The 12,227-nt window shown below is 45.4% G+C and overlaps 1 protein-coding gene across 6 annotated transcripts in view; it reads left to right on the top strand.

Moving 5' to 3' along the window:
- Positions 1 to 12,227, top strand: part of evi5b (ecotropic viral integration site 5b) — a 38,163-nt gene that overhangs the window by 16,615 nt on the left and 9,321 nt on the right. For 4 of the 6 annotated variants that reach the window (XM_030727125.1, XM_030727123.1, XM_030727124.1 and 1 more), the window contains 15 exons: positions 3,271 to 3,495; positions 3,646 to 3,720; positions 3,818 to 3,943; positions 4,029 to 4,172; positions 4,737 to 4,826; positions 4,996 to 5,093; positions 5,729 to 5,789; positions 5,869 to 5,922; positions 6,796 to 6,828; positions 7,230 to 7,382; positions 8,074 to 8,205; positions 8,332 to 8,472; positions 9,129 to 9,287; positions 9,701 to 9,847; positions 9,963 to 10,058. In XM_030727125.1, the coding sequence (XP_030582985.1) occupies positions 3,271 to 3,495; positions 3,646 to 3,720; positions 3,818 to 3,943; positions 4,029 to 4,172; positions 4,737 to 4,826; positions 4,996 to 5,093; positions 5,729 to 5,789; positions 5,869 to 5,922; positions 6,796 to 6,828; positions 7,230 to 7,382; positions 8,074 to 8,205; positions 8,332 to 8,472; positions 9,129 to 9,287; positions 9,701 to 9,847; positions 9,963 to 10,058 (1,734 nt within the window). The remainder of the gene's footprint in view (positions 1 to 3,270; positions 3,496 to 3,645; positions 3,721 to 3,817; positions 3,944 to 4,028; positions 4,173 to 4,736; positions 4,827 to 4,995; positions 5,094 to 5,728; positions 5,790 to 5,868; positions 5,923 to 6,795; positions 6,829 to 7,229; positions 7,383 to 8,073; positions 8,206 to 8,331; positions 8,473 to 9,128; positions 9,288 to 9,700; positions 9,848 to 9,962; positions 10,059 to 12,227) is intronic. The other 2 variants (XM_030727127.1, XM_030727128.1) reach the window with 2 other exon arrangements.

The following is a 12,227-nucleotide window of genomic DNA, read 5'->3' as shown; positions in this document are numbered from 1 at the left end:
CATTTATACCATCGCTGGCTCAGAGGCTACAAAGGCTCAGTGTGTGTCAATGTTTGCTTGGTCCAGCGATAATTTCTGAGGCTATCTTTGTCCTCGGTGACCCTGTGGGGTTACCCTTGAACTTGTTTTTTCAGATGTTGATATTTGATGCTAATTTTAGCTTGCTTGTTTCTACAGTTACTCTGAGTCCCGTATTAATCCTGTCCCCAAACAGTGCCGGTGGCAGGCTGATTTAAACTGCGCGTAGACTGTGGACATTTGCATAGACACAGCGGTTGGTGTAAAACTGTGCCAGGAGTTGTTGGGGGCCCAGAGTCTGCAGACAAACTGCAGTTTCTTGATGTTAAACTGCTCAGTGCAGCTGCAGCAGCTTCAGAGTTACAGCTGCTGCTGCTGCTTATCCGAATGCACCTTTTAATAAAAATGATAACCAGCAGCTGGACAGTCATGGTGACTCTCACAGTTGTGTGCTCAGCACTTAAACTTCAAGCCCATTTATTTTAGTTATTCAAACGACTGCCACACAGAAACGTGTGACTGAACTTCCTGTTAATTAAGTTGCAAATGCGACTGAAAGGCTAATGTCTTCTGTAGGGGTGGAGTTTCTGTTGCTCTTGTTGGTGAACATGTAAATGGGGAAGTGAACGTACATGGTGTTATTATGTAATTTAACAGAAGTAGTCATCATTGCATGGGCGCAGCTAGCCTGGGATATTAATCACAGCTGCTGAGGCCTCCATGAAATTGATGTTTTGTTCCCCTCTGCTTACAGAGAAACACTTTCTGTTGCACAAAGGAAGGAACGTTAATTTTTCTGTGCATGTCAGCAAAATCCCCGATGTCTTCACACTTTGTATTTCATATGCAGTGTTCAAAGACCCTCTGATGTTGAGCAGTGTAGATTAAGCAAGTAGTTTGTGAGACTCCGACACCAGATTTTGTTGTACAGTCAAGATATGAGACTGTGGTGCATTGTTTCAGGACAGAACAAAGCTCGGTTTGTCTTATCTGACCTCTGAGAGGGGAGAGGGGTCCCCCCGCTGCGTGGGTGGACCTCTGCTCCAGATGCACCCTGGACCGACCAGATGCAGACACACACAACCGCACACTCGCTCACATGGCTGCATAGCAGGAAAGACGACTGTTCCCTGTCAGCACAGGAAATTGCTTCATCAGATTGTATCAGCAGTAGTAAATGGAAACAAATCACTCTACAGAATGGATCACTGAAAAGATAGGAAGGCAGTGGAAACTGTATGATTATAAAAGATGCACATGTGCTGAAATGGAAAAATAAATATTAGGCTGTGAAGCATACCCATGGTTTCATCCTGTTTAAAGTGCAGTCACATTCAGAGGGGAAAAAGACTCCCAAATGTGTGTTTATGTTCCTCTTTAATATCTTTAAATAGGGCTGGATTCATTTTTTTTTAAAATATTGTCATGTTTTCCTCTCTGGAGAGAGGATTTTATGATAAACAGTTCAGCGGGAAAACAAAACCTTTTGTAATCCATGTGGAGTTCAGAGCATCCACTGCAGGGGTACCAGCACTGATGTGGGTTCCTCTCAGCTGACTGGAAATAAGTTGTGTGACAGAAGAATCACGTTTGCACACTGCTGAGTTGTTTCTCTAAAGCATCTTGTTAAATGACTGTGTGCAGTCTTTGTGGTTTTTAATTACAGTGACATAAAGGAGCAGTGGAGTGGTGGTTCAGATGCACCGAGCTCAAGAGAACATGACAAACGTAGTCATTTTTTTCACTTGTATTCTGGTGAATGTCTTCACTGCTGCTCCTCCACACCGAGAGGAGCCAGCTGAGGTGGTTTGGGCATCTGACTAGGATGCCTCCTGGGCGCCTTTTGGGTGAGGTGTTCCTGGCCTGTCCTACCAGGAGGAGGCCCTGGGGCAGACCCAGAACACGCTGGAGAGATTATATCTTGGGGTCCCCCCGGATGAGCTGGAGGAGGTAGCTGGGGAGAGGGTTTCTCTGGGCTTCTCTGCTTAGGCTGCTGCCCCCGTGACCTGGCCCTGGATAAGCGGGGATGGGTGGATGGATGGATGGATGGATGGTCTTCTGCTGATGTGTAATGTGAAAACTTTATGAATTAAAAAACCCTGCAGTGAGAAATGGTGCAGACTAATTAGATGTCACCAGTGACACACTCCTCCATGACCACAGTATTTTACAGACATCCACACTGATGCTGTTTGTTTTAAGTGTGCAGCTTTTACTGTGCATGCCGACCTTCTACCCTAACGCTGCGTTTGAGGACGCTTTTCTGGAAGTGAATTTCTGGAAACTCTGTTTTCAGTTTGAAAACTTGTGAACTGTTTTCATTTGGATGAGCAGGAGTGGACATTTTTGGAAAGGATACAGACACCTGTCACACAAATAAAGCAAACACGTTATAGCCTGGCTTGTGTACTTTTTGTGATATTGTGTTGTTACTTCTTTCCCCCCCAGTGTGGCTTCCTCTGGTAATGATGGCGTTGCTTTGAATCTTATTTTTGCTCCAGACAAAGAAATGACTGCATTAATGCTGTTCTTTCTCTGTGGTATTTTCAACTAGCAGCCGACACTCTGCTTACTCTGCTGGCACCTGCATGCCAGCATACATGAATACAAGCTGCCAGTTTAGTAGGAGCTCAGTGGCCTGAGCCGAGCCTCTGACCGGCCTGTGCACTGAAGATTTTTATTATTTTACAATTGTTGTATTTGCATTATTAGACTTCTGTTCCTGTAAATGATTTTCACATGGAAATATGACTTAAAGAAAAAAACTTTTAAAAAGGATCAAAAACCCAAAACCTTTTAACTCAATACTGTTCTATCTGTTTAGCCGATATGCATCTGTGTATGTGCACCAAACAAGGTAGGTCACATCGCTCCTCATTATATGCAAACAAGGTTAAACATGATTGAGTGTTCCCCCACAGGTACATGTACACCTATGGTGGAATAGGGAAATAAACTCCTCAGTGTGCAGAGCTGCACATGTGCAGCACCACTGTTCTGTCTGTGCTGAGGCACAGGTGGCACTGACATCACAGCAGGTGGATACCTGACCTGTAGCTGCAGCGTTTGTGGTGTAAACCCCGTGAATGGTTTTATGATGCACATTTACTGACATGTTTGTGTCTGTGGATATTATTTCTGAAGCTCGTCTGAAAGGCGAGCATGAAAACATGTTTGAAGCCGACAGCCTGCAGAAAGTTTGAGAGAACCAAATAAAATATCTGCTCTTTTTTTTTTTTTTTTGATCCACAGGATCTCGTCAGAAAAGGGATTCCTCATCACTTTCGCGCAATAGTGTGGCAGCTGTTGTGCAATGCCCAGAACATGCCCATCAAGGATCAGTACTCAGAATTATTAAAGATGACGTCACCCTGCGAGAAGCTCATACGCAGAGACATCGCTCGCACTTATCCTGAACACGAGTTCTTCAAGGAGAAAGACAGCTTAGGGCAGGAAGTGCTCTTCAATGTCATGAAGGTGTGTCTGAGAAACCTGTTTGCATGCAGATAAAAAGATAAGCTTTGTGTTCCAGTAACAAAGAACTGGTGTTTGGTTTTGAGGTGGTTTTAAAAAAATTTAGGTTGAGAAACTTGACCTTCGGTGTAAAGCTAATCTCTGTTACCTCAGGCGTACTCTCTGGTGGACCGTGAGGTCGGCTATTGTCAGGGCAGTGCTTTCATTGTGGGACTGCTGCTCATGCAGGTAATCATTGTTACACACACATCCACACACACACTCACAGACACAGTACCACAGACCTCCAGCCAATAGTTTGATAACTGCCGTGTTATTTCTCTAGATGCCAGAAGAGGAAGCGTTCTGTGTGTTTGTAAAGCTGATGCAGGACTACAGATTACGAGAACTCTTCAAACCCAGCATGGCTGAGCTGGGACTCTGCATGTACCAGTTTGAGTGCATGATTCAGGTGGACTCCTCATACTGTGTGAGATAACACTTTGTCAGCGTCTTAAACAGTGGTGAATCTGACTCTTTTTTTTCCCCCCTCACAGGAGCAACTCCCAGAGCTTCATATACATTTCCAAGCTCAGAGCTTTCATACCTCCATGTATGCCTCCTCCTGGTTCCTCACCATCTTCCTCACCTCCTTCCCTTTGCATGTTGCCACAAGGATCTTCGACATCTTCATGTGTGAGGTCAGTTAAAGCCTGTTAAGAAGTTTCATCTGTCTCTTTACCAAACTGACTTTGATCTAAAAGAGGAACTAAAACAGCTGGTTTCTGACATTGGATGAAGTGAGGGGCTGCACCCATGGCCCAGGGTTTGTTTTGAATCATGCAGACCTGCTCTAGTAGAGCCTGTGAATAAAAATATGGAGCTGGAAATGAGTGTAATAGGTCGACTTTAATAGAAATGAGCAATTATTCCATCAAAATGATGTGAAAAGGGTCTGTGGTTCCACCTTAACCGGCTGCTGCACATACTGTAAGTCACTGTGACCTCGAGTGTTTATTCAGAGATGAACGTCCATATATCAGGTCAACATTTATTCTGCAGCTTTAAAGTACCAAGGAAAAGTTATCCATTAGTGACACCTGCTGGACAAAATCAGCACTACAGTTAGTCACCTGTAGCTGGATGACTTTTTTTTTTATCACTCTCATCAGATTTATTCTCAGCCTACTGTAAAATAAATGTCTAAAAAATAAATTTAATACATTTATTTAAGAGAAACTCCTGCTGGTGATCCTTTTCTTCAGGGTCTGGAGATCGTTTTCCGTGTGGGGCTGGCCATCCTGCAGATGAACCAGGCTGAGCTCATCCAGCTCGACATGGAGGGAATGTTACAGGTAAATCACCCTCAGCGCTCCTGAGGCGGGAACCTCCACCACGTCCTGCTAATTGATACGTGCGTCCTCCCGGCTCGTCACTGCTGTGGGGACGCTGATGTTTGACCTTTGTGGTCAGAGAGGCTTGTGACTAAAACCTGCATCCTGCCTCTTTCTCTCTGTGCCTCAGCACTTTCAGAAGGTCATCCCACACCAGCTCGACAGTGGACCAGATAAGGTCATCCAGGCTGCTTATCAAGTTAAATACAACGCCAAGAAGATGAAAAAGTAAACACGACAGCCATTTCTGAACTTCCTTCTTTATGAAACTGTTTCTTCTTTTTCCATCGTTCCTCTTCTGCGATTAAAGCCCAGACTTTAACTGTTTCATAACTTTAGACAAACTTTGCAGCTGCACTAAACTGTGCAGCAGACTGTCAGATCTCAGAAGCTGTAATTATACGCCTGCATTTCTTTGTCTTATATTTGATGAGATGGGACTCACATACAGTGTTATAGGTTTTTCTAGTTTTCTGTGTTTCTGTGGGGGGGGGGGCAGTTATGGCCACACATGATCTTTACAGCCAGCTGCGACTGCCTCCAGATCATTTAATATTGCATTTATGGGAGGATCAGTTCGCCCAAACAAGTGGAAGCAGCAGCGTGTTTACCTGCTTGTTACAGTTCAGCACAGGCTCTGGGGCCGGAGGAAGGTCCATATAAACTTTATTTCTCATTTGTTATGGAGTCTTTTTAACACCAATAAACAGTAGCTTTTATTAAGACTTTGAAAACAATATCAACAATATAAAACATACAGAATCAAAAAGAAGGGAAACTGATACATAGTAATCACAGTAATTTTTTTTAGTGAGGACCACACGTGTTTGTGTCTTAGCAGGTTCTTTGTGCTCTTTGTTCAGGTTGGAAAAAGAATACACTACAATCAAAACAAAAGAGATGGAGGAACAGGTGGAGATAAAGGTGCGTGGACGCAGTTCGAAGGCCTGAAGGCTCCGAGTGTTTCCTCTCATGTGATCTTTCCGTTGTGTTTGTGTTGCAGAGGCTGCGCACAGAGAACAGGCTTCTGAAGCAGAGGATAGACACACTAGAGAAAGTGAGTGAATCGGTGTTGGTCAGAATCAGACGCTGCTCCCTCCATCGTCTTTACATTAACCCATCCTGCTGTTTGTGTCTGTGCATCTCTCCTAACGAAGGAGCCTCGTCTTTCACTAACTGATGCACCATCATCGGCTGCTATGGTGAATGTTCTGATTGTAGCTAAAGTCAGAAACATTGATGGAGCTGGACTTTAGGTCACGTGGTGACTGTGCCTCGTATAGAGAACCCAGCAGACCCCGCTAACTGAGGCAGAGAAGCCTGTTTGAAACCAAGTTGCTTGATGCTTGACGTCGATACAGAGCACTGCATGCCGGGTTGCACTGCTTGTATCATTGTGCACCATACTGGGTCTCTCTGAACGGGCACTTCTGCTGCCAGGTGAAGGCACCGTGCATGAGGGCTGCCGAGGATACGAAGGGTGTCCGCTGTGCTGTGTTTGCCTGCAGGGAGGAAGACTGTGGTCTAAAATAGTCCCGTAGTTGAAACCAGCTCGAGGCTGCTGCTCTTCGTCACGTAGCCCTCGGGACCTTTTTAACCCCTCACTAACTGAAGCCGTTAAAACAAGCTGGGATAAACCACAGAAACCCAGCGTCTCCGTTCAGCTCTTTAACGCTGCTGCTGCTGCCGCTTGGTTATCTGCACCACCTAATTCTTCACTTTGTCACCAGCTTATATCTGACACCTTTTCCACCACACCTGTCTGCAATGTTCCTTTTCTACCTCATCATGCAGTGTGTAAACAGCAGTTTTTGGAGGGGAAATGAACATTGCATTTCTTCTTTTGCAGAATCAGTTGTTCTTTTGTGTGCTTTAAACTGTCCTCTGGATTCTCTCTCTGCTGTCTCCTGTTGATATTTCTGTTTTGTAGGAAAGCGCTTCCTTGGCAGATAGATTGATCCAGGTATACTCCTCATTTTCTTTTTATCCTTAGATTTTATGCTGCACCTTCCTTCCTTCCATCTTTTTTCCTCTTTAGCATTGCATGCCTGTGATTAGCAAAGTGAAGGACAGTAACTGCAGGGTTTAATGAACTCGCTAAAGCAGATCATGATAGCCGATTTCACCGTTAAATAAGTGCATGAAAACCACATGGTGGCATGTTAGACAAAGTAAAATAATCACCAAAGATGCTAAAGAAAGCTAAGAAATTAAAATATGAATCACGTGCTGCTAGAGTTAAAAACAAGCATGTCCTTAGCAAACCCAATCCCTCATCTTCTCTGATCTGCCCACCCATTCCGCCCTTTCGTTTCACTTCCTGTCGTGCTCACTCCACCCCTCACTGGTTGGTTATGTCCAAAGGGACAAGTGACTCGAGCTCAAGAGGCAGAGGAAAACTACCTGATCAAACGGGAGCTGGCCACGGTCAAACAGCAGAGCGAGGAGGCCGGTGCTCAGCTGGAGCAGGCCAAGAAAACCATCTGGCAGCTTCAGCAGCAGCAGCAGCCACAAGCGGTAAGAAGGGCCACAGATGGTCCCAGGCCGGCTCAGATCCTGATCCTCACTGTGACCGGAGCGCACTGAGACTGGGATATTTCCCAGATGTGTCTGTGATACGCAGTACCTATAACCTCAGGATAGCCATTTTAAGATGATGATGATGCAGCATCACGGGGGAGTGGCTGAGCAGGGCTTTTCTCACTTTGGGTAATGAGCTGTTTTGGCATGCATGAAGTCAGATTGAGACATGGACTGCTACAAAGTTCTGCCACCATTTATATTCTTCTGCATTCTCAGAAATGCATTCATGAATTTGTAAGCAGGTTGTATCTCAGGTTGGTAGATTTGACACGTGGCCCCCTGTTCATCGAATCCTCTCCCTGCATAACATATCTCCTCCATTATTGATGGTTGGATTCCACATGATAATGTGCAGGCTTTACCGTGTTTTACATAATTTGCTGTCTTGCTGCACAAAGAGTGTTCATGAATTATTGATGTGGAAGTAAAAGGAAAAATGGTCGATGTCAGCTGAAATTAAGATGCAGCTTTTGTGGTGAAGTGTGAAGAGGAATTGAGAGTACTTATGTGTGAGTGTTTTGGATAGTTGGCTTACAGTACTGGAGTTTGCATATTTAGTTTGGGGGTGAGTACATCCAGGTATGTAAGTATGTGCCACCCTCCTCACTGTTTCCTGTTCTTGTAGAAGGGACCCCCACGCTTCTCTGAGGAGTCCATCCTGCAGCTGGAGAAGGAGCTCGTGCAGGCCCGGCTGAAGGAGGCAGAGTCCCAGTGCGCACTCAAGGAAATGCAAGACAAGATTCTCGATATGGAAAAAGTGAGTCACGTCATACGCAGTGGAACTGTACTGCCTAAATCTGAGCCAGCACTGAGTATTACTGTGATCCGGCCGTACACTGTCAGTCCTGTGTAAAACCATATTTGCCTTTTCCACCTGCTTCAGAGGAACACTTCACTACCAGATGACACCAATGTGGCGCGACTGCAAGAAGAGCTGATCGGGGTGAAGCTGAGGGAAGCGGAGGCTGTGACCGGACTGAAAGAGCTGAGGCAGCAGGTCAGAGATCTGGAGGAGCACTGGCAGGTGAGCACCAACGTCTCAGCGCAGCGGACACGTTTGAAGGTCGGATCAGAAGCCCGACTGATCAGAACGCACGTGTTGCATGGACGCATCGAGCTATGCTCTGTAATTAGGGTGGATTTGGATCCTTTATTTAAATTGAAATATTCTAAATTCAGATTGCTTTTAGTCACGCCGTTGTGGGAAATTTCCCTGCATTTAAAAGCAGCTGCATAATTGAGGCTGCGCAGGCACACATTATTCTTCTGCTCAAACTGCATTTTTTAAAAAATTATTTAAGCGTAACAGCTAAAAATGGTATTAAGTCACGACTTTTCCCTTTAATTCATCCTTTCAGGCTGTTTGTATAAAACAGGAACAGATAGGGCGGCTAACTCAACCGCTGTAGTTGGTTTAAGGAGGAGGATGCAGACAGCAATTGGTGTTTATTTAAGGAACAGTTTCAGACCGGGGACTGTGGGTTAGGACAAACACATTTAGGTTCTTGATCTTAATCAGAAACATCTGTGTGTTTACTTAGAGTAAATTTAGCTTTTTGCCATATTTCCATTTAAAGGTGTACTGGTACCCTGTAAGTCCTGCTGGTTACAGAGCAGATCTTTGAGAATCAAATGGGAAATGTTTATTTTGTGAGTACTGACTGTAACCGCTCTCTCCAGCGTCACTTGGCCCGCACCGCCAGCCGCTGGAAGGACAGTCCCAAGAAGAACACCCTGAGCGAGCTGCAGGACGAGCTGATGAGCGTGAGGCTCCGCGAGGCCGAGGCCCAGGCAGAGCTCCGAGAGATGCGGCAAAGGATGCTGGAGCTGGAGACGCAGGTCAGAGGTCAAATCGGTCTAACGACACCACAGTGACTGTTGGAGGAGAACCTGACCTGGATTTTTGGAAGCATTCGTTACTATTGTGAAATGTGGCAAAAATCAGAAACCCATCCAGACTTGGCAGAGGTGGTTCTGCAGTCTCTGCAGCTAATTTTAGGAAATAAAGGTGCATTAAAATATGGATGCTTCAGTAAGAAATGTGAATGTGTGATAAGCAGTAAATGAGCTGGAAAGTTAGGGAATTCCCTGTCTGTAGTTTCACACAGTAGCCTTTAGAGGGCAGCAGTCACCTGTTCTATGCTGCACAGAAACTTGAGAGTGAAGCCGTGCAGGCGGCCACCTTAAATTTCAGGTTCTTTTGCTTGAATGAAGCAGTCAAATTAAAATAATCATTTTATTGATACTTTCAGAATCAGATTCACAGTAACCAGCTGCGGCGGGCGGAGCAGGAGAGTCGCTCTCAGGAGGAGCGCGTGCAGAAACTGACAGCACAAAACAAGGATCTGAATGTGCAGCTGCAAGAAATCAAGAGGAGACAAGCTGAGATTGAATGCAAGGTACAAACTGCACAACTTTGTGCTGCTGGGGAAACCCGCCGCAGCCTCATCTGTAAGAGTCAGAGTTGATATGTTGGAGAATTTGTCCTCTGACAGTTGTTCTCTTTTTCTGCAGAGCAAAGAAGAGGTGATGGCAGTGAGGCTGAGGGAAGCTGACAACATTGCTGCCATGGCTGAACTCCAGCAACAGATCTCTGAGCTCGAGATTCAGGTACGGTTTGGACTCGCGCTCCAGCCTCTGCACCGAGTGTTGGATTTCTCCCTCACAAACCACAGTACACGTTAGCGTCCTTCAGCCCGAGAAGGATGTCCTGCACGGGGCTGTAGTGACAGTTCTGCTCTTGTTTCCTGTGGCTGTGAACAGATCCTCCACAGCGGCTGTTCAACCCCACAGATTTGTGGTTTTCAGTCTGAGTTTCTTTTACTGGATTAAAATATGCACAAAGAAAAGAAAATGTCTGAATTTCCCTTTAATCAGTCGGCGTTTCAGAACTTTGATGATATCAATCTGATGTGGTGTTGCTTATGTTGCTGTGGAGACGCCGCTGACAAATCTGCAGCCTCTTCCGGTTCCAATGAAGCACATTAGCTGACATTTTAACCATTACAATTATTATTGTTATTATGTAACCCGAGCATACGTTCTGAAAAAAAAGCACTTTAATTCTTTCAGCTGCTGTTTGAAAGCTGGGGAAAAACAATTCTGCACAAAATAAAAATAATATAAAAGCAGTTTAACAGATGCATTAATGTGAGTTTATTCCCAGAGTAAACAAATCCTGAACAAGCAGGCGTGAAGGAAGCAGCAGCACTCATCCCCCAAACTAATGTCCCACAACCACAGGCTTAACGCAGGCCTGCTCTCACAGCACCAGCATTACTGAACAGAGACTTTTGGTTATGTTGAAGGTGTTTACCACACCACTTTCATATGAGTGAGAGTTTAAAATCATGCCCCACAACAATGCTATCTGCTTGGTAAACACTTGCACATCCTTTCAGAACCGTTTTCACACACGCAGTTTGGTCCTGAACACTTTAACATTAGCTGGTCCTTAACTTGCCCGATCCCGATCCTTGGTGCCAGGAATCCGGTTAGTGAGTCGGCATCGTGCGCGCCGCCTCGGGCAGACTGTTTCCATCTGAGGAAGGACAACTTTGGAAAATATCCGACCTTCCTGAAATAGGAAAGATTGGATTAAGAGCAGACCTAGATTATTTTTATTTTATTACACACATTTCCATTTCTCCATACGTCGCTGTCGGTGTCCGGTGATGTCTGGCACTGAAACGCTGGAAGCAGTCCCGCGCATGCTCGATCTCACCTTCGCGCTTTCCTGGGATTTTCCTCAGGAGTTCCTCCTGTGTGGCCGGCCATCTAGTCCCACACACAGCTGCACTCCTCCCAAATCTTTGTGAAAGTTACCTGATTTCACTGATGAAGCTTCTTTAAATCAGTTTTAAGGGCTTCTCAGGCATTTTTTCCTCACGCTGGCATCTTGTGGAGTTGGAATGATTCAAGAGAGCCGGACTGAAAATCGCAGGAGCTGGAAATAAGATGTAGCGTCTGGGATCTGTGGAGAGGAGCTGCTGGATTTTTGGGAGAGTCTGAAAGAGGACTGTAGCTCCTCAACAGTCCTGGGTCGTCTTTGTTCTATTTTTAATCTCATGATGCTACAAATGCTTTCAGTTAAAGGTCTGGACTGCAGCAGGCAGACACCGACAAGGCCTTCCTGACCTGGATGGGCTGATGCTCTGTGTAAACCTTGATGGTGTCTTCCTGAATGTCCAAGCTGTCGATCAGCATCATCAACGTGCTCGTAACAGCAGTCCTCTCCTAGTCTGGAGGATGTTTGTGGATCACCTCCTTCTTTAACCTGCATGTGTGGACGGCACGCTGAGCTGTGTCCTCACACACTGGTTCCTGTAAGCGTTCCTGAGCCCGTGCACTGATTTCCATGGCAGAATCAGGCTGCCTGAGGATGACAGGATCCAGCATCGATCTCGGGCCTTGTCCCTGCACACAGAGATTCCTCCAGAGTGTTTAATGATATTATGTCCTGTAGACGATGAAAGATTCAGAGTCTTCACATTATTCTGAAATTGTTCCACAACTTGCTGCTGCAGTTTTTTGCACATCAGTCGAGCTTCAGGAAACACATGTTAAAGAAATGAAGATAAGAGAAAAGCAGTACTTTTGGCACATGCACTTTGTTTATTCTTTATATCCATAGAGGCAGAGATGTGTGTGTTTCTATGTGTATTGTGTGGTTTTGTTTGTACGTGCAGCATTTTCAGGTTTCCTCTCTGAATTTTCACTCCTGTTTGGCTCGGATGACACAGATACATGAGCGATGTGATGGTTCAGTCTCGATTCTGA

The sequence above is a fragment of the Archocentrus centrarchus genome, chromosome 4 (assembly GCF_007364275.1).
Source record: "Archocentrus centrarchus isolate MPI-CPG fArcCen1 chromosome 4, fArcCen1, whole genome shotgun sequence".
Classification (NCBI taxonomy): Eukaryota; Metazoa; Chordata; class Actinopteri; order Cichliformes; family Cichlidae; genus Archocentrus; species Archocentrus centrarchus.
The sequence above is the reverse complement of the archived record's forward strand: the minus strand, read 5'-3'. Positions and strand labels throughout refer to the sequence as shown.